The 26861-nt window shown below is 37.8% G+C and overlaps 1 protein-coding gene across 1 annotated transcript in view; it reads right to left on the reverse strand.

Moving 5' to 3' along the window:
• Nucleotides 1-777: 777 nt before the first annotated feature.
• LOC102825678 (histamine N-methyltransferase-like) overlaps nt 778-26861 on the reverse strand; it is a 58357-nt gene continuing 32273 nt past the window's right edge. The window contains exons 3-6 of the mRNA XM_006834572.1: nt 17412-17519; nt 16339-16469; nt 8493-8586; nt 778-1166 (exon numbers count right to left, since the gene is read on the reverse strand). Coding sequence (XP_006834635.1) covers nt 811-1166; nt 8493-8586; nt 16339-16469; nt 17412-17519 — 689 coding nt within the window. The 3' untranslated portion in view covers nt 778-810. The remainder of the gene's footprint in view (nt 1167-8492; nt 8587-16338; nt 16470-17411; nt 17520-26861) is intronic.

Genomic DNA, 26861 nt, shown 5'->3' on the forward strand with positions numbered 1-26861 from the left:
TACAATTGCCTATTAATTTGGAGAAAAACTTATTCTCAAGTTCATTCTCACGTAAATGTCAAACATATCAAAGATTTATTTCTTCTTAAGTAGAATAGAATCATAAAATTACTATGATAAGACTTATTAGCATTTCAAAATATTGGTGTGAAAAGATCATTGTAAATAGATCAATAATCCAGAAATTAAAAAGGAAAAGGTACTATTTGACTGGCTAGGATAGGATAGAAAATGATGTTATAGCAAACAAACAAACAAAAACACACTGTAAAATAACAGAAAAATGTAAAAGAGAAAACAAGATGATAAAAAATGGCAATGAATGACAAGGGTTAATTCTGTAATTTGCTGAAAGTACTTACTTTTATTGAGCAGTGAAAATTAATATGGAAACCAAACAAAAGGATATACACAGACAAATGCTTCTTCACAAAGGGGTGAACATTAATAAACATAAACTTTCTTAGTATTCAAAGTATCAAAAGGCATCATTAGTATTCAAGGAAATTCCAATGCATTAGCAAATGAAAGGATTTTATTGTCAATAAACTGGTGACAGTTGTCTCAAATCTGCAACTTACATGGTGATTTAACCTGCATGTGATGCCTTTCCCTGGAGAGGTAATGATGTATGACTAGTAGTATCACATACAATTCCACATGGAAGTCCAAGAAAATTCTAGGTTTTCACATCTATATGACAACATTATGGCATACACTTGCAAATATAATAAGAAAATAAGTGGTTGGTTAACATTGTTATAACTGTTACAAATCTATAACTTTTGAATATACTCTTCTGATTAATATTTATGCCTCAATCACTATGACGCTCAGATTATTGTTAAAGAAAATCTTTCCCTGATTCTTCACACTGAATTCAGGCTCTTGTAGATCTTTCATAATTTCTGCTTTCAGAGCAGAAGGTGCTGTTTTGTTAAAGTTGCAGGTTTCTGTCAAAAAATCCAAAAGCAACTCTCCATTTTCATTACCATCAATAAAGCAGTCTGATATGTCCATGGTGGACAGAAGATCATAACACTTATACTTAATCTTCAAGTTGTCCAGCATCTGAGTGAGGTCCAGTGATGTTACATACTGGCAGAGGTCATCCCTAGGTAAGCGGGATTCATATTTTTTCCATAGCTTGTCCCAGCCACTGGTTCCTGTGTAATAGAACAAAGTTAATACTTCAATTTATTCTTTCCTTCAATTACCAAGCAAACAGAACACTGGATGCTTGGAATAGGAACAAAATCATATCCTTGTGGAGCTCAATTCAAGGATTTGGGAGAGAAAGAAAATTGAATAAACAAATAAACATATCATATATCAAATGGTGATAAGTGATAATGGAAAACAAGTCAGAGTAAGAGGAATAGAAATGCCAAGTGATTGGATGGGCTGCTGTTTTACATAGATAGGATGGCCATAGAAAGTCTCTCTAATAATTTGAGTAGAGAGCCGAAAGCAAACTATGAAGATAACAAAGAAAAAAGCATTTCAGGTAGAGAGAAGAGTAACCGCAAAGGATCTAATGCAGCAACATGTTGAAGACTTATCCAGGAAGTCAGTGAGATTGGAGTTAAGTGAGCAAGAGAGAGAGTTGAAAGAGATGAGGTTGTTTCGGAAGCAGAGAAATGAATGGGGTACCAGATCCTGAGGGAGAAGATAGGAAGCCATTGTAATTCTGTCCAATAAAAACTTTCTGGACTGAAGAAAATATTAATTATCTGTGTTATCTGTGTCCAGTACAGTAGCTACTAGTAACTTAGCTATGGAGCAAGTGAGAATTGGCTAGAATGACTGAGGAACTAAATTATTTCAATTTAATAATTTAAATGGCCACATGTGGCTTTTTATTGGACAGCACAGCATTAGAGTGATATAACTTGATATATTTTGATAGGGTTACTCTGACCACACAAATGGGAATAGACTGTAAGAGACAAGGACAGGAGCAGGAAGAATACTGAGAAGGCTACTTCAATAACCTGGGGGATACAGGATAGTAACCTGGACCAGTGAGCTTTGTGTTGAGAAATGGTGGTACTTTTTATATATTGTGTTCCTGTATCCAATGGAATCTGAGGGCAACTTGGATGTAGGGTATGAGAGAAAATAGTTAGTGGTGACCACATGTTTTTTTGCTTGAGCACCTCGAGAGACAGAATTGTCATTAACCAAGATAGTAAGGAGGAAGGTTGGACTGTTTTGAAGAGATCATCAGGCATCTGGTCTTAGAAATATATATTTGTGATACCTAGTGGACATTCCCATCATGGTAAATGACAATTCTCTATTTCCTGTGGAGGGGGTAAATCTCTCATGCTTATACAAGATGTTGCCATGGACTGCCATTAGCTAGGTTGATTCCTAGAAAGTTTTGTCCCAACTTTACATGACTCTGAAGATGCTTTATCAATATCTGTTGTGTTTAATTAAAACTCGGCATAGTGACTAAAAAGCCAGTATCTGAGGAAGACAGAAATGCGTTGTACTCTTCTAATGCTTCATGAAAGTCTAACCATTTATACTCCCAGAATCTCAGTTTCCTCAGCTGTAAAATGGAACTAAGGAGCCCTGGAGGAACAATGGTTAAGCGTTTGGCTGCTAACTGAAGGGTTGGAGGTTTGAACCCTCCCACTGGCTTAAAGATCACTGCCTAAAACACTCTACAGGGCAGATCTACCTGATGTTGCTATAAGACAAAATCACTCAATGGCACTTAACAATAGTAACAACAAAAATGACAATAACCATACATACCTCAAATGCAACTGTAAGCATTAAATAACTCAAGTGCATCATTGCACAATGCTAAGCACTTGCCAGATGCATAACAAGTGTTTGCAAAATAAGTGAACATTATATGAAATGTGTTTGCTAATATAGTTCTATTGGTTGTAATTTTGAGATGGTATAAAACCAACCTGTTGTTGTTCTGTTAATAACAGAACAAGTGAGTAGTTACTTATGGACCACCTAAAGTGTTCATGTAGCTCTAGGATGAACTATTACACAGAGTCAGTACAGTGTAATAATTAAGAGTATGGTATCAGAGTATAGTATAAAAACCAGATTGCCCCAGGGCAAAATATGACTTTCCTCATTACTAGCTTTATGACTTTGTGCCCCAGTTTATCATGTGTTAGCAGGATTAAGAATATCATCTACTCATAAATTTGCTGCAAAGATTAACTAAATTAATAGAGGTAGAGGTAAAGAACAATGATAGGCATATAGTAAATGGAATAAAATTAAGTTGGACTTGAATAAAGCAATATATCAGAGCCTATATTTCCTATATGAAAAGTGAAGATTTCAAGGCTTGAGGTGTTTTGGGGGGCTTTCCAAGATTCTTTTATAATCTACTGTTAGTGTTTGATGCCCCCAGAAAAATACACATATACGACATAGCTACAAAGCTCTATGTATAATTACAGGAAGCTCAAAGAGCCCTGGTCTTCATCTGTGGATTAGGATAAATTCCCCTGATTTAACTTAACCAAGAGTCTATGTAGGGAAGTAACAGGCAAATAATAAACAGCCTGGATAATTAATGTTCTACGATTTCAGAAAGGCAATGCTAAGTGCAGAATGTACTCTAGAAGAAGGTGTAATTGGATTAAAACACACACAAAAAACAAACCTCAGTTCGACAAAAAAAAAATGAAGATCATGAGCAAGTATGAAAAAAAATCTTTTATTCCAAAGACAGCGGATTGTCTTCCCAGATAAGAGTTTGACTATTATAAACAAAAGTCTACAGGAAAATCAATATTTTTTTTTTTTAGTTGAGGCAAGGCTCTACTGTATTTAACCTGACAGAGAATAAAAAATCAAGCATTAATTGCAGAAATTGTGCTGGTGTCTGTGCCATTTTTGAGCTGGAAATGTACATACTTTCAGATTGATACATTATCATAATGGCCCACTGTGGGCACAACACATGGCGTGACTTTTGTTCCCAACATGATATAAACCAGATTCTTATTTTCCCGTTGTACTAAAAATAACACACCAGAATCTGCTTCCTTCCTTAGTCAGGTATGGAGAGAGGAGAACAGAAAACTTCCATCTGACTAATGTCCCTTCAACTGATCAATTGAAATTTAATAAGCAACTCTTCCAACTAATGTCTGGCTACTGCATTTGCAGGAAAATATGCTGCCAACATCATTTTAGTGTGGGATACTCCTCATTCAAACCAAGATAAAACAATCTCTTTCGTTCTTAATTATCTTTTTTTTTCTGAAGTCAACTCTCTCATATTCATAATCAGAACCTCCTCTGTTATTTGTCATTAAATGAGTATTTACTAAGCTGGACTAGTTCTATAATAGATACTTAGGCACACACAGTAAAAACTCTTTTCTCTCAAGGAACATGACTTCTAACAAGCTGACCAGTAAAGGCTATCATTTAATTCTGATTTCCATTTCCCTGTCTTTTCCTAATTAGTTTTACTTGCTTATTATGCAATGTTTTTGTCTGGCTGTTTCTGTATACAGCATGTGCATGTATGAGATGGGACAAGGCAGAGAGAGACAGAATATGTGTGCTTTTATTATTGAGTTATTTATTTCTCTTTATTAAACCCACTTGGACATCTCCCGAGCTTTCTGTATTATCTGTTTCATGTTCATCATGTAATCACGGTCTCTTTATTTGGGAGGTGGATTTCAAGAACTAGTTGTAGTTCTGATTTTATGAATAATTATCCATTTCAATGGACATATATCCATTTCAACTGAATGCCTCTGTATGCTAGCTTTACAAATATTTTGGGCTAGAAATGAAAGGTGAACTCCCCCCTGTCAAGGAGCTCTCTAAAACTTCCTGAATAACTCTGGTAGGAAATTTAGCAAAAATTGCTGAGAGCATCTGTTTACAAATTGAATCCTCCATGAGATTAGTCATCTTTCCAAGGCAGGGGAACAGTTCATAGACACTTTTGCCTGGCAACATCTGAACACCGAAGTTCCTCAATGAGAGGTGAATGAACCAGACTAGGGCTCTCCTGGGCAGTTAACATGGGACTACAGGCTGTGTTTTGCATATAGCTGAACATAAAGTGCCATGGCCAAAACTGGTGTTCTGCATAATTAAATCTAGAAACTGGTTCCATATGTCACTGTTTTATAATCTAATAATAAAAAAAAAAAGAGTGCACATCTGATACTCAAATAACTTGAGTGATTCATTCCATTCAGAGAAAACCCTTGTCACTTTAGTACTATATCAGTATCTAAGTTGGGCAGGCAAGTGCTACATGGCATATTTAAGACGGTCTTTTAGGGAAAACTGCTGATCCAGACATATATATCGGATTCTACCTACCATTTTGCTATACCACTGCTCTTAGAAGTTTAATTTTATGCAAAAACCAGTTGCCTTCAAGCCAAATCTGATTCCTGGCAACATCCTATAGTCAATGTAAAACTATGCTTTATAAGGTTTGCAATGTCTAATCTTTAGAAATGAAATCTATAGATCTTTCTCCAAGGACTTCCTGGATGGACACAAACCTCCAATCTTTTGGTTGTTGGTGTTGTTGTTAAGTGGTGTCCAGTCAGTACCAATTCATAGTGACCCTGTACATAGTGGCCTTATATAGGGTTTCCGAGGAGCGGTAGGTGAGCTTGAATCACTGACGTTGCAGTCCAGTGCATTAACCCACCAAGACGCCAGTCTTTCGGCTATCTCAATTATTTAACTATTTGCGCCCCCCAGAAACAATTTTGAGAATTGTTCTAGGCTACTCTGAACGTAGCTGCAATGAGACTCAGCTTTCTGCATTGCAGTACAGCTAGAGAAAACAATATTATCCTGAACGAAGGAAATGGACTAAAAAATGTCTTTCCTGTTAGGTAACTGTAAAGCCAACTTCTATTTAGAAAGTGATCTCAAGAAACTTAATAAAAACAAAACCTAGTGTGAGCCATTTTGGCTGTTGCAAGTTTTAGGGCAACATTCAATTAAGCAATGTTTCAGTTTAACATTTGGGCTGAAGAGGCAAGTGAGGACAATATTTCTTAACTGGAAGTGAATGAACAGTTCACCCAGTGAGCTCTTTCAAGCTCATTTTATATCCACAGACCAGTCATATAAGTAGAGATTTGAAGTTATAAAACCACATGACAAAACCCAATAAAAATACAAATCATTCTCTTATATACTGACTGACCTAAATATGTTCTAAAAATGCATATCATAAAAGATTTCTTGCAATTACATTTGTTTCCAGGGTTGAAAATTAAGTATGACCTATTTTTCTGAAAATACACCAATATAATTGTATTGACTTCATTAATAAAAAAAAGTAACCAATACAATAATAAAAAAAAGAAAACTATAGCTTACTATAGTTACTTGCATAGAGAGAAGGGACACCAGGATTCATCTCAGGAAATGTTTCATTGTTTGAGAAAACAGGTTCTTGGATACACAGGTTTATTTAAGTAAGAGGTAGAGCAAAAGGAAATTAAGCTGTCCTGGTGGCACTGTAGGATAAGCTCTGGACTGCTAATCACAAAGTCCAATGTTCAAACCCTATAATTGCTCCTCAGGAGAAAGAGGAGACTTTCTGGTCCCATGAAGATTTACAGCCTCAGAAACTCTATATAGGACTGTATAAGTCAGAACCAACTCGACTGTACTTAATAATAACAACATGTAAAAAGCAGAATCCTTGGGTGGTACAAATGGTTAACACACTCAGATACTAATTGGAAGGCTGAAGGTTTGAGTTCACCCGGAGGTGCCTTGGAAGAAAAGTCTGGCAATCCATTTTCAAAAAATTAGCCGTTGAAAATCCTATATGGTACATTCAATCCTGTCTGGCACACATGGTATAACATGAGTTGGAGTCAACTTGATAGTAACTAGTTGTATTAACCAGCTATCACAAAACACAGGAGTAGGCAGCTTTAAAAAATCTAAGAGTTTAAGGGAGTCCTGATGTGGCACTGTGGGATAAAGCACTGGACTGCAAGATTGGTTTAAACTGCAGGTCAGTCGTTCAACCTCTACAGTTGCTCCCTGGAAGCCCTACACAGGGTTGCTATGAGTTGAAACCAACTCAAAAGCACTTAACAACCATAGCAACAAGAGGGGAAGAGAGAGGTCTGTTAAGAAGTTGTGATTATAAGCCTAAGACAGTGGACCCAGATCAAACAAGAGAAATGTTAGAAAGAGAGCTCCTGTCAGATAATGCCACTATGTTCTGTTCTCTGCTGTTCTTCCTCTTCATTTTTTGTAGTTAAGTGCTGTTGAGTTGGGCCTCATTATCTTCCAGAAGCAACAATTGGTATTTTAGGGAATGAAAGAAATGGAGCTATATTCATACATTGGATGCAGTGAAGAGAAAGAGTAGCTACAGTACATGGAAGGTTTACAAAAAAACAAATCAAAATTTGAACTGGGGAAAAAAAAATTGAACTAGGAGAAGGCATCTGTAGCAAACCAATACAAGTATTTAAACATGACCCGTAAGTATCCTCGGGAGTGATCTAAAGGAAGTGAACTATCCAAGTTATTTGGGATGAGGACTCCAAGTCATTTACTTTAGACTTTTGAAAGTTAAACATGAGGTCATAAGAGTGAGGAACCTGGTGACATTTAGGTCACACTACTTTGATGACAGTGATTAACAATTTTCTATGTTATTGATGCAAAGAATCAAGACTAGATTGTCTACTGAGTTTATTATTGCATTCCTAAATGCAGTACGAAGTGCTTTACCCTAAAATCTTTCTTTGAAAAAGATCCAGTTCACATAAGCCCTTCTGAATGAGAACCTAGACCTCTCTAATATGAATGAGATTTTTAACTAACTAGAGATAAAAATAGTATAACAAAATGTTCCCTTGGAGACCAGGTTATGGATCACATGAGTGCAAACCAGTACCACAAGCAAAATTTGTCTATTTATAAATAAACAAATTTTGTGACATTTGTGGTTTGATTATGTAGTCTGATACAAGCTTAAGAAGAGAGATCTAGTTGGATATGTAGAAGTAATCAGCCTAGCACTGGGTGTACTATCAGTAGAAATTATGTAATGAATGAAAAGAACTCAACAGTTCCTATTTTCATTTTCTAACCATATGTATCATACGCTCTATGTGATGTTTCCTATGTCACTGGAAGCACTATGGCATGGTTAAATCTCTTCTTTGGAAAATAAAACAAAACATTTAAAATGAAAATATTCCATTTGTTACATGTATTCTAAGTTCTATAAAAAGGATACATGCCTAGAAGACAAAGATATTTTTCAAAGGGAAAGAAGTAAATAGACTTGTGATTTTACTAGGCCACTAACTAAATTGACAGTTGTTGTGAATGGCATTGCTAGCATTGTGAAAATAATGAAGATGTAATTCTTGAATTTATGAATTTGAAGCAGCAGTCTTCAAACACATAAATCCATGTGCCCATGCATTATTGCTTTTTCAAAAAGTCAGAGTTGAATGAAAATAACTTACCTGATACCACAATAATTAGGATCATGGCATTAGTAGCTAAGAGACTATGGAAGAATTTCAGGGTAGCCGGGATGTCTTTTACATAATACAGCATCTAGAATGAGATAAAAGAGAAATGAGAAACTTCTTTATGTTGATAACTTTGCTATTGGACTAAAAACTCACTAGAAAGTTTGATTTTGAGAGGATTTTTACCCAACTAATGATAAGCACTAGACTGCTAAACACAAGGATGGCAGTTCAAATCTACCAGATGGTCCTAAGAAACCCTAATACAAAGTTTCTATGAGTCAGGAACTGACTCAACAGCACTTAACATCATCAACAACAAGTACTTTAGAAATTTAAAAATTAATGATCTTATAGAGATGAATAATGATGTGGGAAAATGAAAATCATGGTATTTGTTCAGCTAGTGCCAAATAGCTTTAAATTTATTCTCTTATTTTTATTTTCATTTATTTATTTTTAATTTACTTTTCTGGCTTCAATAACACAGACCTTTATAGCTTAGTCTCCACTCCACCCAGGGGCACTGATTCTATGCCTACTCTGTGTTTTGTGAATTGTAGTTCTTCTGGGAGAAAATGGTGGTGGAACCATAAAAACAGACTCCATTTCATGGAACGTTGCTTTAAAATTAAACCCTTTGCACTAGCTTCACCATATGTTCATAAATGTTTTGTTTTGTTTTTAATCATAGGAAATGTGGCTGACTCTGTTGTTGGTAGGTTCTCTAAGAAACGGAAGTGGATGAAGTAAAATGCTACACATTTGATTACTGAGTACTAGGGGTCAGCCCACCCATTTTAAATAACTCTGTCAACAGAGAGAGCTTGGAATTATGCACAGAAGGTGAGAAATTTCTTAGGAGCTTACATCTTTGGAATCCATCCCCCAGACACTTCTTATATATCATCTTCATGTCTCGTGGACAAGAATTTAGTATTATGGGCTGCATGTCAATACCACAGAACTCATTATAGAAAAGAAAAAACAACTTAAGTTATGTCCCAGTCACATGAATGAATAAAATGACCTGCCTTTGGCCAATTCTGCTGCAATACCATATTTATTACCATCTTTCTCCAGGCTGCCCACTCTGGCAACTACAAACGTTACCCAAGAGCAATTCATCAATAAGATGGGCAATAATCTAAGACATATCCTGCCTAAAAAAGAGGAAATGATTCATAGTTGTTGTTGTTGTTATGTGCCATCGAGTTGGTACTGACTCATAGCAACCCTGTGCACAACAGAATGAAACACTGCCTGGTCCTGGGCCAATCTCACAACTGTTGCCATGCTTGAGGCCATTGATGCTGTCACTTTGCCAATCACCTCGCTGGGGGTCTTCTTGTTTTTCTCTGACCCTCCACTTTACCAAACATGATATCCTCTCCAGTGACTGGTCCCTCCTGACAATATGTCCAAAGTATGAAAAATGAAGTATGGTCATCTTGGCCTCCAAGGAGCACTTTGACTGCACGTCTTCCAACACAGATCTGTGTGTTCTTTTGGCAGCCCATGGCACTTGCTCTGTGGGCTCTATCTCATTCTCTGGCTCTTGGTTCTGCTGCTGCTGCTCCTCTGCCACTCCTCTGGTGTCACAACTTTGTGTTTCCGGGTCAAGGAAGTTCAAAGTATAGTAGGGATCTCGGGTCCAGAGGATGGACTCCACTCCTGGTTCTTTGATGATAGTGAAGTTCTACCCTACCTCTTGCTTCTGAGATGGTTCATTTTATACCTATGCTAAAGTTTCAAGTTTTTACAATTACAGTGAACTCTGTTAACCTATACAGCTGACTCATGTCATCCTGTTAGTATATTTTCTCATCTTCTCTTACCCAAACCCAGCAGAGTAGAAATGTTGGTTAGTGGGAGTTAACAGTGTAGGGCTATAAAAGACATTAGGTAATTCATTACACCAATATTGGTGTTTTCAGAGAAATAGGAGAAAGAAGCAGATCTCTGAAGCTTCAACATTTTATAATGGGGAAGATAATCGGATCCAGAGGCTAAGTGGAGAGACTGACTTTTGTCAAGAGGAGGATTTTCTAATAGGAGCAAAGAAGAAGATGATAGGTAAAGGTGTAGCTATGTTTGTAAATCTGGAGGGTGCAAGATGACTTTCTGTCTAATATTTTCTATTTTTATTATACAATGTAAAATGAAATTATCAGTTAGGACTGAGTTGTCAGGGAGTGGTTGAAAGAAATATAAGGCAAGAAGAGAGATATGAAATCATTATCTGAGCAAGCTTAATAGAAAAGCATCATAGGATTTCTGGGCAATATAAGGTTCACCCTTTATAGATAAATGATTTTGTCAGCTGAGGCAGTAGTATTGCATTGATGTATCAATCTTGGAGTCATTTCTTCCTTTGATTACTCCTAAGTTTATCCCTTTGGGGTGTCTGTGCACTACAGGAAGGAAGGAGTGTCCTATTGTTAGCCAAGTGGTATTTCTAAATATGTACATCTTTGGATGCTAGGCAATGTTTAAAGCCTATATACCAGCATGTGGTCCAAGAGGCATATTCAGACACTTCATAACAACAAGGACCCTAGAAAATAAGTGAATGGAGTATAGATGACAACTTTGGAACCCTGAGCATCAAAGGCAAGACTGAAAAATCAGACCAAATACCAAGTGGAAGGAGACTGTACAAAAACTGTATACATGAAGAACTACCAATTGCTGGCACCCTGTAGACATGGCCATATTGAAATAAATTATTAAGTATTCCCAGCAGAAGCTCCCATTACGTGGTGCAGAGAAGCAGGAGCAATGGTGCACTCACATCCAGAACCAGGCAGATGTGCTCCCCACCCAGCAAAAGTTAAGTGCACTCACCTCACTTATACCCTCCAGGTCCCCCCAAGCCAAAGGGCCATGTACTTGTGATGCCCCTCTACCCCCTCACCCATCCTCCCCACCATGCAATCATGATCTGGCAGCAACTACCACCACCCTGCCTGGCAGCACCAGTTTCTTCACCCAGCCACCACTGACAAGCACCTGCTTGTCAACGTCATCACCTAGCCAACTGTGCTGGGGCCTGTGGAATAGCAGTATCTCCTCTTCCACCCACCCAACTGTGCCTGGGTTCCACAATCCAATGCCACCTGCCTTTCTGCCCAGCCACTCACTCCATATGCCAGTGGATGAGCAGTATCTCTTCATCCATTCACTATCCATGCTGGAAACCCAGGGTCAGAAGGTGTCCCCACTTCAGTGCACCCATCCATACTAGCGGCTGATGGACTGGCATACCCAGTTCCTAAGCCCAGTCACCTGAGCTGGAGCCCATGCACCAGGGACATCTGCTTCTCCTCCTGGTCACTGGGAACATGGACTCAGGGTCCAGCAGCAGCCCCACTTCCACCCAGCCATCTGCATCTGGGAGTGAGGAGCCCCTTACCCTATACCCACTTTCCCACACTGGGGTACCACACACCAATTGCCACCCACTGCCCACCTAGCCACTTTCACCAGGAGCCTGCAACCAGAAATGTCTCTCCTATGCTCAGTCACCTGCAGCAGGGACCCTCAGAAACAGCACCTCCTTCTCCCTCCATCCACCTGCACCAGGTGGAACACTCTCCCCAACATCATACCTCACTGGACAGCAAGTGCATGCTGTCCTAACAGGCACCCATGAACTAGTGACATCTTCCCTGCCTCACCCTCTACTTTGCCCCATCCCTGCAATAGGAAGTGTGTAACCAATCTGACCAGCCAAGCAGACCTGCCCACTTGGGACTGTCAATGTGACTTTTTCTAGCACCCACCCAGTGACCAACAACCTGGACACTTTTGTACTGAACATCCAGCAACTGGCAGTGTGCTTATACAACATGCAACTCAGAATCCAGTGAGATGGCTCCCAGAAGCCACCCCCAGGTGACTGACCAGATGGACACATCTTACCAGCAACACCAGCTACATCCTCAGCCAGCCCACAAAACCAGGCAACAGAGACCCAACCTCATACACACAGTCACTGGTCCAGCTACTCGGAGATGGGTGGTGACAGCACCAGTGCAACCAGGCTAGCAACAAGACTAGAAGACATGCCCCACCTACTCCGATATAGAAAAACAAAATAGCAAATCAGGACACAGCAAACAAACATGCAAGGAATATATAAATATGTGATCTTACTAGGCGCTGTTCAGTAAGGTCTGACTCATAGTCATGCTATGCACAACAGAATGAATCACTGCCTGGTTTTGTGCCATCCTCACGATTGTTGTTACATTTGAGCTCATTGCTGCTGCCACTGTGTCAATCTATCTTGTTTGGGGGTCTTCCCTGTTTTCACTGACCCTCTACTTTACCAAGCATGATGTCCTTCTAAAAGGACTGGTCCCTTCAGATAACATATCCTAAGTATGACAGATGACGTTTCACCATCCTGACTTCTAAGGAACATTCTGGCTGTATTTTATCCAATACATATATGTTTGTTCTTCTGGCAGGCCATGGTACTTTCAGTATTCTTTGCCAACACCATAATTCAAATCATCAGACAATATAATTAATATCACATGCAAGTAAAATGTTGCTAAAGAAAAATAAAAAATGGCTGAAACAGTACATTAACAGGGAACTGCTAGAGGCTCAAGCCACAATCAAATGAGGGCATGGAATGAAGGATATCATTGCTAATGTCAGATGGATCTTGGCTAAAATCAGAGAATACCAGAAAGATGATTACCTGTGCTTTATTAACTATGCAAATGATTTCTACTGTGTAGATCTTGACAAGCTATGGGCCACATGCAGATAATTAGTATTCAGGACCATTTAATTGTGTTCATAATGAACCTTTACATAGACCAATAGGCAGAACAAGGGGACATCGAATGTTTTAAAATCAAGAAAAGTGTGTGGCAGGATTATGTGCTTTCTCCATACTCAATCTGTATGCTGAAGAATTTATCCAAATATAGGTTAGGTAGAGAATATTTCTACATATGTGTTTGTACATGCTACAAATATGTACATGCATTTTGTTGTTGTTGTTAACTGCCTTCAAGTCAGTTCCAACTCATAGCGAAACTATACAACAGAAAGAAACACTGCCCGGTCCTGAACCTCCTCACAATGACTGCTACACTTGAGCTCATTGCTGATGTCACTGTTCCAATCCATCTCATTGGGGGTCTCCCTCTTTTTCTCTCACCCTCCACTTCACCAAGCATGATGCCCTTCTTAAGGTACTTGTGCCTATGGATAACATTTCCAAAGTATAAGAGACAAAATCTGGCCAGATAGGCTTCTAAGGAGCATTCTGATTGTACATCCAATACATATTTGTTTGTTTTCACAGCAGTATATGGTACCTTTAATATTCTTTTCCAATATCATAACTCAAATGCATCAATTCTTCTATGGTCTTCCTTATTCACTATACAACTTTCACATGTATATGAAGATATTGAAAAAACCATGGCTTGGATCAGGGACACTTTAATCCTTAAACTGATATCTGTGCTTTTGAACACTTTAAAGAGGTCTTGTGAAGCAAGATATGTTCAAGGTCATATTTTAACCATTGTGGACTTGTTTTAATTTTCTTCGACTTCAGCCTGAACTTGCATATGAGCAGCTAATGGTTAGTTTGCTTCTGTCCTTGTTTTGGCTGATGTAGTAAACTTGATTTCACAGATGTAGTCAATTTGATTTCTTTGTATTCCATCAGGTAAAGTCTATGTGTATAACTGTCTTTATGTTGTTTTTAAAAGGTAATTGCAATGAAGAAGTAAGTCATTGGTCTTGTAAAATTCTATAATGTGATCTCCAGCATCTTTTCTATTACCAAGGCCATATTTTTCAACTACTGTGATTATCAGATTCCATATATCTTATACCAGTCCATTTCAGCTCAGTAATGCCTAGGATATCAATGTTTATGCGTTCCATTTAATTTTTGACAACTTTCAATTCTCCTAGATTCATACTGCTTACATTCCATTTTCCAAATATTAATGAATGTTTGCAGTTGTTTCTCCTCATGTCCCCTCAGCAAATGAAGTTCCCAAAAGCCTTACTCCATTCACATCATCAAGATCAACTATACTTTGAGGAAGCAGCTCTTCTCTAGTTGTATTTTGAATACCTTGCAACCTGAGGGGCTCATCTTCCTATACCTGAAAATATTCTGGTGTTCTTCATCATGTTTCAATATTCAATATTCTGGTGTTCTTACAGTGTTTCATTGTTATTCATAAGGTTTTCAGTGGTGAACCATTCAAAAATTTGCCTCTCCTACTTCCAAGTCTGTCTTAGACTGGAAGCTCAGCTGAAACCTGTCCACCATGGGCGACACTGTTAGCATTCAAAACACTGGTGGCATAGCTTCCAGCATCACAGCAACACACAAGCCACCACAATAAGAAAAACTGACAGGCGAGTGGAGAAAATGTGTATATGGGTAAGTAAAAAAATACTGCAACAAAATCACAGAAGCCCTTATTAAACAAAGCATCCAAATATGTCAATCTATTGCTTCTCAATATATTCTCCATCTACATCTATACACTCTTTTTTTTTTTTTTTTAGTTTGTATTGTGAGTTGAGAGAAAGTTTACAGGGCAGATCATCAGTTCTACATTCAACAAATTGAACACCTTGTTTCATTTCAATGATTATAATCCCCTCCATGTACCATCAGTCAACAGTATTTCTCTCTATTCACTTTAGCTCTTTTTTTTTTTTTTAAATACTCAGGCATATACAATAATTTACACCACCAAAGGGAACATTCTGCAAGCCTGCCTACTGGCCACCAGCTCTCAGTTCCTCTCTTTCCATGAATCTGAAGTCCTCAGCTTCTCCCTCTCTCTATGTCCCCATCTCTGCCTCCATCTTTGGTGTTGCTGCTTCTCTGGATAAGGCCCCACATTCCACTTGTGCTTTTCTCCCTTGATGGTCCTAGGGTCCACTGTTTCTGGACTGTAAGATTAACTATTTCCACAGTTTTGTTACAAAAATTCTACCTTAACCTTTACAATTGTGACAGTCACAATTAGTCATGATAACAATTACTCAGTCTACTCTTGAAGTCAGTGTTTCCATCTTACTAACACTTCCTCGAAGTATTCTGCCCTTTTATGATTTGTTGTTGTGTTTGTTAAATGACGTTAAGTAGGTTCCAATCCATAGCAATCTTGTATAGGGCTTCAGAGGTGTGACTGGTGGGTTTGAACCACCAACCTCGTAGTTCAAACTTAAGGCCAAGCATATTATCCAGCAGCACCATACCAGGACTCCATGTTAAAATAGCAATTCAGGAATCATCAAGGGACTCAAACTGTGCTGCCTTTCTTTGTTTTTTTTTTGAGTTTGGGGAACAAAAAGAAGCCTGAAGGGGAAAGATTCAAGGGCTGTAGAGTGGATAGGGTAAGATTTCCCAATGAAATTCTCATAGGACCACCTTTACTATTCTGGAAGAAGGAGCAGGTGAATTGTCATGGTGGAAAGGATTCCTTAGTTTAACTTTCTTGCCTTTTTCACATCCACGCAGCTTTTCATTTTCTTAAAATGTCTTCATAATGATCCCCCATGACCATCCTGTGTCCTTTGAGAAAATCTATCAAGACTTCCCATTTGAAATTCTCCAAAATAGTCAGTATAACCTTCTGGGTTGATCTCTGCCTTGACTTTTATTGGCACATCATATCCCAAATCTGTTGTCCTCAATTAGGATAGGTAATGCTTATTTATAAAATTATAAATCAAAAGATTTTTCTTTTCAAAGTTAGAATGCTAGGAACTCTTCATACATATTTTTGAAAATTCTTCTTTCTGACAGTATATTATAATAAATATTTCTTACCTGGATCATATGAATAAAGTTCCATTTTTGAAGCTCTTTTTCCTCCATCATTCTATTTTGATATTCAGATGATGTCTCCTTATACCAAGCAAAGTTTATGTTCTCAAGGTTTGATGTCTTGGCTACAAGTTCTGAAACACAGAGGAGAGGTGGCACACCATCAATTTTAATTGCAAACGTGGAGCCCATTTTCATTTCGAATTTTAATGCAATCAGTTATGTACATAACAGTCATAAAGCATATTTTTCTTTCTTATGTAGCTCTGGGAAACCAGAAATTTCATCCTAATTTTTTTTCTCAGATTAAATGAAATTAGAGATTAAAGAGCCAATCAAACATAACAATAAGAGCACTAGTCAGACATAGGTTACATGGGCTCCCTCTAAATGGGAAACAGATGATCATCTTTATTGGAGGCAAATTGATGTCTAACAGGTAATGTGATTGTGTAACCCAAAGCCTAAGGATCCACCTGTTTTTACATGGATGACAAGTTAAAAACATTTTTCCCATTTTTAAATGGTTATAAAACCAAAAGAATAATATTTTAAGACATGTAAAAATTATGATATTTAAATTATAGTTTCCATTAAAAAGTTTTACTAGAAAACAGCCTCATTCATTAGTTTCCATATTATCAAAGGCTGTTTTTGTGCTACAAATGCAGGATTGAGTAGTGGTGACAGAGATCATGAGACCTGAAATATTTACTATTTAACCCTTTCCAGAAAAAATGTTTACTAGCTCCTGGTGTAAACCATTACACATAAGCTCTTTAAGGGCAAGGTCTCTCTTTTAATATTTCTGAATAAAGCAATGACTCTAGCCCTAAGAATAATTTTTAAAAAGATAAAAAAGACTGGGGAATAGAGGGGGAGTCAATAAGAAAAAGAGTCTAATTAGTCACTATTCATATTTGAGGTGTTTAGTCCTGCCTGCCAAGAAAACAAATTAATTAGTTTCTTCTTCCAATGAGCTTACAAAGTGCATGCCACAGTAAACTATGCTCTTAATGACTCAAGGGACATATTTGAAATGAGAAGCCTTTTGGGATAGGTTAGTACATAAATACCTTTGTACTTGGCAATTTGTTCAGCACTTGGTTCAACAACTTCATTGCTGATATGAATTCCTGGATATTGAGCCTGAACTTTGGAGAGAATTTGAAGGTCAATTTCACCTAGGAAACAAACATATGACATAGGTCAAGACATTGAAGGAAGAAGTGATTAAGAACAATTTGAGCTGGTTTATTATCTAATTTTTACAATGACTGCTAGAATAAAAAAAATAATAATAATAGTAATGCTCAACTTTTGCCTGCTACAATACCTGCAGCACAAACAGCTAGCCTTTAAGTAAGAACAATGTGCTTACCTGTCTTTTATTGACTATGCAAAGGCATTTGACTGTATGGATCATAACAAATTATGGAGACCATTGCAAAATATGAAAATTCTAGAACACTTAATTATGCATAATTGCATAAAATCAAGAGGCAGTCCTTCAAACAAAACAAGAGAATACTACTACATGGACAAATCTGCTGCAAAAGACCTCTTTAAAATGTTAAAAAGCAAGTATTTCACTTTCAGAACTAAGGCATGCCTAAACCAAGCATTTTCAATTACCTCCTATACATTTGAAAACTGAATAACAATCAAGGAAGACTAAAGAAGGTTTGATGCCTTGATTGATGAAGTTGGTGAAAAATACTGACTATGTCATGGACTGCAGGCAGAACAAACAAATCTGTCTTGTGCATCCAGAATGCTCCCTACAAGTGAAAATGATGATATTTTGTCTCATGTACTTTGGTTACGTTATCAGAAGGGACCAGTCCCTGAAGAAAGATATCATGCATGGTAGAGGGTCAGCAAAAATTAGGAAGACCTCCATCAAGATGGATTGACATGGTGAACTCAAAATATAGCAATGATTTTGAGCATGGCAGTGTTTCATACTGTTGTACTTAGGGTTACTAAGAATAGGAATTGACTCAATGGCACCTAACAACAACAACAAAAAAATGTGATTTGAGGAAAGCTATGAATGCCACTCATGCATGTCTTTATTTTATTCATTCATATAATCTTTATTTAAAATCTATTAATATATTTCATTAAATTTAAGATACCAATGGTTGTAAGAAATAATCAAACTTTATTTTTGCTTCATTTTTTGAGTAAAAAAATAAAACCACTGTCAATTATTGTTTCCAAATTTCACTAATTGGAAGATGTATTCTCATATCAGAGATATTAAAATCTGGAAAAAAATGTATTGACACCTAAGAATCAGCATCTCCTCAGAAACCCTATACAGGGTCGATATGAGTTGGAATTAACTCCATGGAACTTAACAACAACTGAAATATTAGGTCAGAAGAATCAAAAAAAATTATGATAGAGAAAATATACAAAACATATCAGGTACAAAAAAGGATATAAAGATATCTAAGACATCTGGAGCAATTAGAAGAGACAGAAAGACAATGGCATGAAATCTGGATAATTAAAACTTCTTGGAATATATTGCCCAACAGGGTCTCCAGGCAAGTGTTGAACCCAGAGAAGTAAATAGAGATGAAGATTCAGGCAGAGTCGGTGTTAGTTCATTCATTCATCTATTAATTTACTTGTTACCATGTGCCAGGCACTGCATTATTTTTGCTAGTTTTTTAAGTGCTATCAACTCTGTTCTGACTCATAGTGACCTCAAGTAGGGTTTCCAAGGCTGTAAACCTTCTGGGGAGCAGAAATCCTCATCTTTCTCCCACAGAATAACTGGTGGGCTCAAACTGTTGATCTGTGGTTCAGAGTCCAGTGCTTATCCTCTAGAACCACTGTGCTACCAGGCACTGCATTATACTATTGTTGTTAGGTGTCATTGACTCGGTACCGACTCACAGTGACCCTATACACAACAGAACGAAACACTGGCAAGTCCTCAGCTAACCTTACAATTGTTGCCCATTGATGCTACCACTTTGCCAGTCCATCTCACTGGGGTCTTCCTCTTTTTCTCTGACTCTCCACCTTACCAAACATGATATCACTCTCCAGTGACTGGTCTCTCCTGACAATATATCTGAAGTATGAGAGACAAAGACTGGCCTCCTGACCTCTAAGGAGCACTCTGGCTGCACTTCATTCAACACAAATCTGTTTGTTCTTTTGGCAGCCCATGGCACTTTCAATATTCTCCTCCTACACCATAACTCAAAAGCACAAATTCTTCTGTGGTCTTCCTTATTTCCAGCTTTCACATGCATATGAAGTTACTGAAAATACCATGGCTTGGATCAGATGTACCTTGTCCTCAAGCTGACATCTTTGCTCTTTAACACATTAAAAAGGTCTTATGCAGCACAGGCTGTAACAAATGATGAAAAAAACCCAAAAAAACTGGCAAATGCCTGCCCTCATGAAAATTTAGCCTATAAGTGATAGCATGCATGAGATGGTGATAAGTTTGATGAATTTGAATTCCAAACCCATATTACTTCTTACTAGATATATGTGACCTTAGGCAAGTGGCTTTTCGTCTTCAAACTTCATTTTCCTCATCAGAAAAAGGTAGATAATAACAGCACTTAATTTATTGGTTGTCAGGGTGAAATGAGGCAATGCAGATAAAATGCAGAGCTGAAATTAAGTTGTTGTTAAGCACCATCAAGTGGTTTCTGACTCACAGAAACCTATGTAGGGTTTCCAAGGAGAGAGCTCATGGGTTTGAACTGCTAACCTTTCAGTTAGCAGTCTAGTACTTATCCAACAGTGCCACATCAGGACTCCAAAATTAATTTAGGACATAATAAATGTTAGCTATAAATTATGTTTTATTGTTATCATTGACTCTCTGTTCTTCCTACTGCTGATACTTCAGACTGAAGTTTTGTAGTTTTATTCTCTTAGGTTGTGACATTTACCTTCATTAAAATGGAAATACCTCTTGGCAAGACTAGCATTGAAAATGATGTTAATCTTTAACATTTGGCATACATGTCAGTCACAGAATCTGTCCAAGTTTAGATACGACAGGTAGCAAAAGCATAGATGACAAGAGTGAGAGGTTTAGAAAGGAGATGAGAAAACAAACAGAAGATGCTAGACCAGGAAAAAAGGGACATCAAATGACAAAATGAGAGCCTCCCCCAGTAACAGGGGGTGGTTTGTGTGGTGTGTAAAAGAGGGGTGGGGAAGAAACGGAGGATGAAGGAACCTACGTGACAATTTTGTCCAAAGCTAGCCCCATTGATATGAAACATTTTACCTTTTCCCCAATACCTCTAGCTGCCATTTACTGGACAATAATTGGACTAGGCACTTTACCTAGAACAGCTCACTTAATCCTGCCCACAAGGCTACCACAAACTCTGTGATATGATTCTCAACCAGAAAAGACAATTTGAGTAATTTAAGACACAGGTTTATTAATATGCCACTAGTCGGGTACCTATGTTGACTTCAAATGTTTGTTCATTGGACATCTTCATACTAAAAAACAAGAAAATAACCAAAAAGTAAAGGGACATTGAAAAACCCCACCAACTTCCCCTGCCCCAGACAGCCACTTTTTTGAAGAGAAAAAAGAAGCAATCAAAGAAAACGGCTTATGAGAAAATCTGTAGGATAATAAGAAATAGAGATTCCAACTTGCCCCCAAAGGACTAAAAGCCTAAAGATCTATTCTTACCTCTTTCAGTCTAACCATATATTTTAAGTCAAGAATCCTCAATTATGGGAATTCTAAATCCAACATTTTAAAACTCAAAGAGTGGAAATGCAATTATTTTCCCCCTGGCGCCTGATGAGCACTTCTTCTCTTAAGATGGACCTGGACATTTCAGATCTGTACAAATGGTACAAAGTATCTATTAGATCCTCAGGGGCCTGTTTCTATCTCATCTCTTTCCCTGCTACCAGAATGATCTATCATAATCAGAGGCAGGTAGCCTTTCCCGATAAACATTGACAGAAGGCAGGAAAGTGGAATTGAAATACAGAAACTACAGGTTCACATAACAACCTCTTGAGTGCTAGAGTGTGAGTCCGGATATGGACCAGAATCATCCATGCATTCACTGTTGCTTCTCTAGAAAAATTTATGATCCAGAGGAGATAATGAAACTATTTCCTCAGGAGTTAGAACCTAAATCCCATTCTGGACATCATAAATATGATAACCTTACATATCATAACATATCAGGACTCCGCTAGTAGAGATAAATAAATGTAAATAAATAAATCTGTGTTGAATGAAGGACAGCCAAAATGCTCCTTTGAAGCCAGGATGGTGATACTTCTCCTCTCATAGTTCAGGAGGGCCAGTCCCTCTAGAAGGATATCATGGTTGGTAAAGTGGAGGGTCAGTGAAGAGGAAGATCCCCCCAATGTGTCAGACTGCAAAGCCATTTTAATTGCAAAGTTGGTGGTTCAAGCTCACCAGCTGCTCCTAGGAAACCCTTACAGGGTTGCTATGGGTTGTTACCGACTCAATGGCACTTTATAACAACAACAATGTCTACTAGTACCAATTCATGGTACTTTCAGTTTTCCTCACCAACACTATAATTCAAATGCATCAATTCTTCTAAGGTCTTCATTATTCATTTTCCAAATTTCACATGCATACGAGGTCATTGAAATACCATGGCATGGATCAGGAGCACCTTAGTCCTCAAACTGGTAACTTTGCTCTTTAACACTTTAAAGAGGTCTTTTACAGCAGATCTGTCAAATGCAATACATCGTTTGATTTCTAGACTGCTGCTTCCATGAATATTGATTGTGGATCCAAACAAAATGAAGTCTTCAAAAACTTCAATCTTTTTTCCATACATCATGATGTTATTTATTGATCCAGTTGTGAGAATTTTTCATTTTCTTAACATTAAGGTACAAATCATACTGAAGGTTGTAGTCTTTGATCTTCATCAGTTAAGTATTTTAAGTCCTCTTCACTTCCAGCAAGAATATCAAAGGTTGTTAGTAAATTTTTCTCCAATCCTGATGTCATGTTCTTTTTCATATAATACACCTTCTCGGATTGTTTGCTTAGTATACAGGTTAAATAAGTATGGCCATCGGTAAAGATATTCCTCATTCCACATCCTCTTCTGAATCTGGCTTAAATTTCTGATAGCTCCATGTTGATGTACTGCAATAACTCTTTTTAAAAACTATCTTTAGAAAAATTGTATTTACATGTGACATTGATGATATTTTTAAGTTCTGTTGAGTCACCTTTCTTTGGAATGGGCATAAACCTAGATCTCTTCCAATCAGTATTTCAAGTTGAAGCTTGTTTTTTTTCTTCAGTTCTTTCAGCTTGAGAAATGCTGAGGGAGTTCTTCCCTTTTGGTTTTATGACTCCAGGTCTTTGCACATTTCATTATAATACTTGGCTTTGTCTTCTCAAGCTGCCCTTTGAAATATTCTGTTCAGCTCTTTTACTTCCTTATTTCATTCATTTCAGTTCCTCTAAACTGAAGAGCAAGTTTCAGAGTCTCTTCTGACATCCTTTTTTTTTTTTTTCTTTTCTTTCTTTCTTGTCTTTTTCATGAGCTTTTGCTTTCTTCCCATATGAAGTCCTTATGTCATTCCACAATTCTTCTGATTTTTGGTCATTGTGTTTAATACATCAAATCTGTTCTTGAGATGGTCTCTAAATTCAGGTAGGATATATTCAAGGTCATATTTTGACTCTTGCAGACTTGTTTTAATTCTCTTCAGCTTCAGCATTAACTTGCATATAAGCAATTCATGTTCTGTTCTACAGTCTGCCACTATCCTTGTTTTGGCTGATGATATTGAGTTACGAATCGGGCTGCGAACCTTAAGGTCAGCGGTTCGAAACTATCAGCTGCTCCACAAGAGACAGATGAGGCTTTCTATTCCCGTAAAGATTTACACCCTCAGAAACCCTGTACAGGGTCACTATGGGTCGGAACCGACTCGACGGCACTTAACAACAACAACAACAACAATTGAGTTTTTTGGAGTCCTGGTGTGGTGCTGTGGGTTAATGCACTGGGCTGCAGAGTTGTTTGAATCACAAAGTCTGTGGCTCAAGCTCACCAGCCACTCCTTGGAAACCATATACAGGGCCTCTCAGGGTCAGAATTGACTCGACAGCACTTAACAACAACATTGAGCTTTTCCACTGTCTCCTCCCACAGATGTAGCCAATTTGATTCCTGTGTATTCCATCTGGTGAGGTCCATGTGTATAATCATCTTTTATGTTGTTTACAAACGATATTTGCAATGAAGAAGTCATTGGTTTTGCAGAATTCTATCATGTGATCTCCAGCTTCATTTCCATTACCAAGACCATATTTTCCAACTACTGACACTTTCTCTTTTCCTTTGAATTCCAATCACCAGCAATTATCAATCCATCTTGATTGCATATGCAATCAATTTCTGACCTAAAAAGTTGGCAAATGTCTTCAATTTCATCATCACTGGCTTTAGTGGTTGGTGTGTTATTTTGCATAACAATAGTATTAATTGGTCCTACTTGTAGGCACATGGATGTTATCCTATAATAGGTAACATTGCAATTCTAGATAGATCTTGAAATGTTCTTTTTGACAATGAAATGTGATGCCATTTCTTGTAAATGGATTATAGAGCATTTCATTTCAATACACAGTGTTTAGAAAACTATGCACCAGATTATAGTCAGCAGTTATACCTGGTAATAGAATTTGAGCTTGTGATTATTTCTCTTCTATTAGCTTAGCCATGGGTTTCTACAAGAGTTTTACAATTTAAGTATTTTTGAAATATTAATTTCTAATTATGCAACCTTTTCCCTCACTCTCCTGCCAAACATAAAATAAAATATAACAAAACATCCCTCAACTATAGGTGTGGACTTCTAGTGTTACGCTGTAGGATAAACGCAGGACTGCAAGGGCAGGTTGAACCACAAGGTTGACAACTCAAACTACCCAGTCATTCCTTAGAAACCCTGTACTGGGTTTCTATGAGTCAAAAATGACTCAATGTCACTTAACAACAACAAATAATGAGGTGCAAGTCTTAATCATTCTGGCTAATCTTTTATACGCACCTGACTATCCTGAGGCATTTATATTCAATCATGGAACAACTTATATTGTCAGCAATATGCCATTCATGTTACTGTCATTATTTAAACTCTTTGTAATAATTACCTTTCAGGGACTATCACCACTGTCCCAGTTAAGAGAAATATAAGAGAAATACCATAAATGGGTGGCTTTAACAAACAGAAATTTATTTTCTCCCAGTTTAAGAGGCTAGTAGCCTGAATTCAGTGTGCCTTTCTAGAAGAAAGAGCAAGAAAAAGAAAACATCTTTCTAATATTTCCTGCTTTCAACCAAGATCCACCTGACATCAGCTATGATACCCCTAGTTCACATACTCTTCTGAATCCAGCTTGTATTTCAGGCAGTTCCCTATGTACTGTTGCATTCATTTTAAAATTATCTTTAGGACAATTTTACTTGCATGTGATATTAATGATATTATTTGATGATTTCCACATCCATTGGGTCACCTCTCTTTGGAATTTGCACAAATATGGATCTCTTCTAATTGGTTGCCCAGGTAGTTGCTTCCAAATTAATTGTCATAGATGAGTGAGCACCTCCAGTGCTGCATCAGTTTGTTGAAACATTTCAATTTGTATTCCATCAAATCCTGGATCCTTGTTCTTTGTCAGTGCCTTCAGTGCCCCTTAGACTTCTTCCTTCAGTACCAGAAAGATGTTTACTTGTGTTTTATTGACTATGCCAAGGGTATTGACTGTGGATAACATTGGGAAGAATGGGTATTCCAGAACACTTGATTGTGTTCATGAGGAACCTGTACATAGACTAAGAATCACTCATTTGAACAGAACAAGAGAATACTGTTGATGTTGTTGTTAAGTGCTGTCAAGTTGGTTCTGGTTCATACAACCCTGTATAGGGTTTTGGAGAAGTGGTTGGTGGTGGGACCTTGTGGTTAGCAGTCCAGTGCTTACTTATCCTATATCACCATACCATGTCTCCAAGGGGATACTGAATGGTTTAAAATCAGAAAAAATGTGCATATGGCTGTATTTATTCACCATACTTATTCAATCTGATGCTGAGCAAATAATCTGACAAACTAGATTATAAAAAGAAGAACATGGCATCAGAATTGGAGGAAGACTCATTAACAACCTGCCATATGCAGATGATACACATTTATTTGCTGAAAGTGAAGAGGATTTGAAATACTTATTAATGAAGATCAAAGTCTTCAGTATGGCTTGCACATCAAAGTAAAGAAAACATCCTCCCAACTGCATTAATAAATAACAATGATAAATAGAGAAAAATTTAAAGTTATTAAAGGCTTCATTTTGCTTGAATTTACAATCGTCACTCATGGAAGCAGCATTCAAAAAATCAAACAACATGTTGCACTAGGCAAATTGCTGCACAAGGTTTCTTTAAGTGTTCAAGAGTAAAGATACCAGTTTGAGGATTATGGTGCACCTTACTCAAGCCATTGTATTTTCAGTAGCCAATGTGCTGGACTGCAAAGCTAGTTTGAACCGCAAGATCGGCGGTTCAAGCTCACCACTCATACAGGGTCACTATGGGTCAGAATTGACTTGGAACTTAACAATAACAACATATGCACATGAAAATTGAACAATGAATAAGGAAGACAGTAGAAGTATTTATGCATTTGAGTTATGGTTTTGGAGAAGAATACTGAAAGTACCATGGACTGCCAGAAGAACAAACAAACCTGTCTTGAAAGAAGTACAGCCAGAATGTTCCTTAGAGGCCAGGAAGGCCATATTTTGTCTCTCATACTTTAGACCTTTATCAGGAGGGAGAGGCATTATGTTTGGTAAAGTAGAGAGTCAACAAAGAAGAAGACCCCATCGAGATGGATTGGGACAGTGGTGGCAGCAATGAGCTCAAGTTTAAAAAGATTGTGAGGATGGCACAGGACCAGGCAGTGTTTTGTTCTGCTGTGCATAGGGTTGCTATACGTTGGAACTAACTCGAGGAGCTGCAGAATAATGCGCTAGACTGCAAGGTCAGTTTGTGCAGTAAGGTCAGTGGTTCAGGCTCACCAGCTGTTTCTTGGAAACCCTACACAGGGTCGCTATGGGTTAGCACCAACTCGATGGCACTTAACAACAACAATAACAACGAGTCCTGATGTGGCACTGTAAGTTAATGGACTGGACTGCAAGGTTGGTTTCAACTGCCAGGTCAGTGGGTCAAGTGAGTCTGAACTGACTTGAAGGCACTTAACAACAACAGATTCTAGAGGAAGGCTTTTCCCTCAGTAGACTCCAAAGGAAGGTCCCTGTGTCCTTCTGCTTCTGCCCCAGGATCATCTGGTTGTAGTTTAGCACCTCTCTTCCAACATCTCTGCATCTTTTTTTTTTTTTTTTTGCTTATTTTAACCTCTTCTATGTTTCAAAGGAGCTCTGGTAGCGTAGTGGTTACGAATTGGGCTGCGAACCTTAAGGT

The sequence above is a fragment of the Chrysochloris asiatica genome, unplaced genomic scaffold (genome assembly GCF_000296735.1).
Source record: "Chrysochloris asiatica unplaced genomic scaffold, ChrAsi1.0 scaffold00012, whole genome shotgun sequence".
In the NCBI taxonomy this organism is placed as follows: Eukaryota; Metazoa; Chordata; class Mammalia; order Afrosoricida; family Chrysochloridae; genus Chrysochloris; species Chrysochloris asiatica.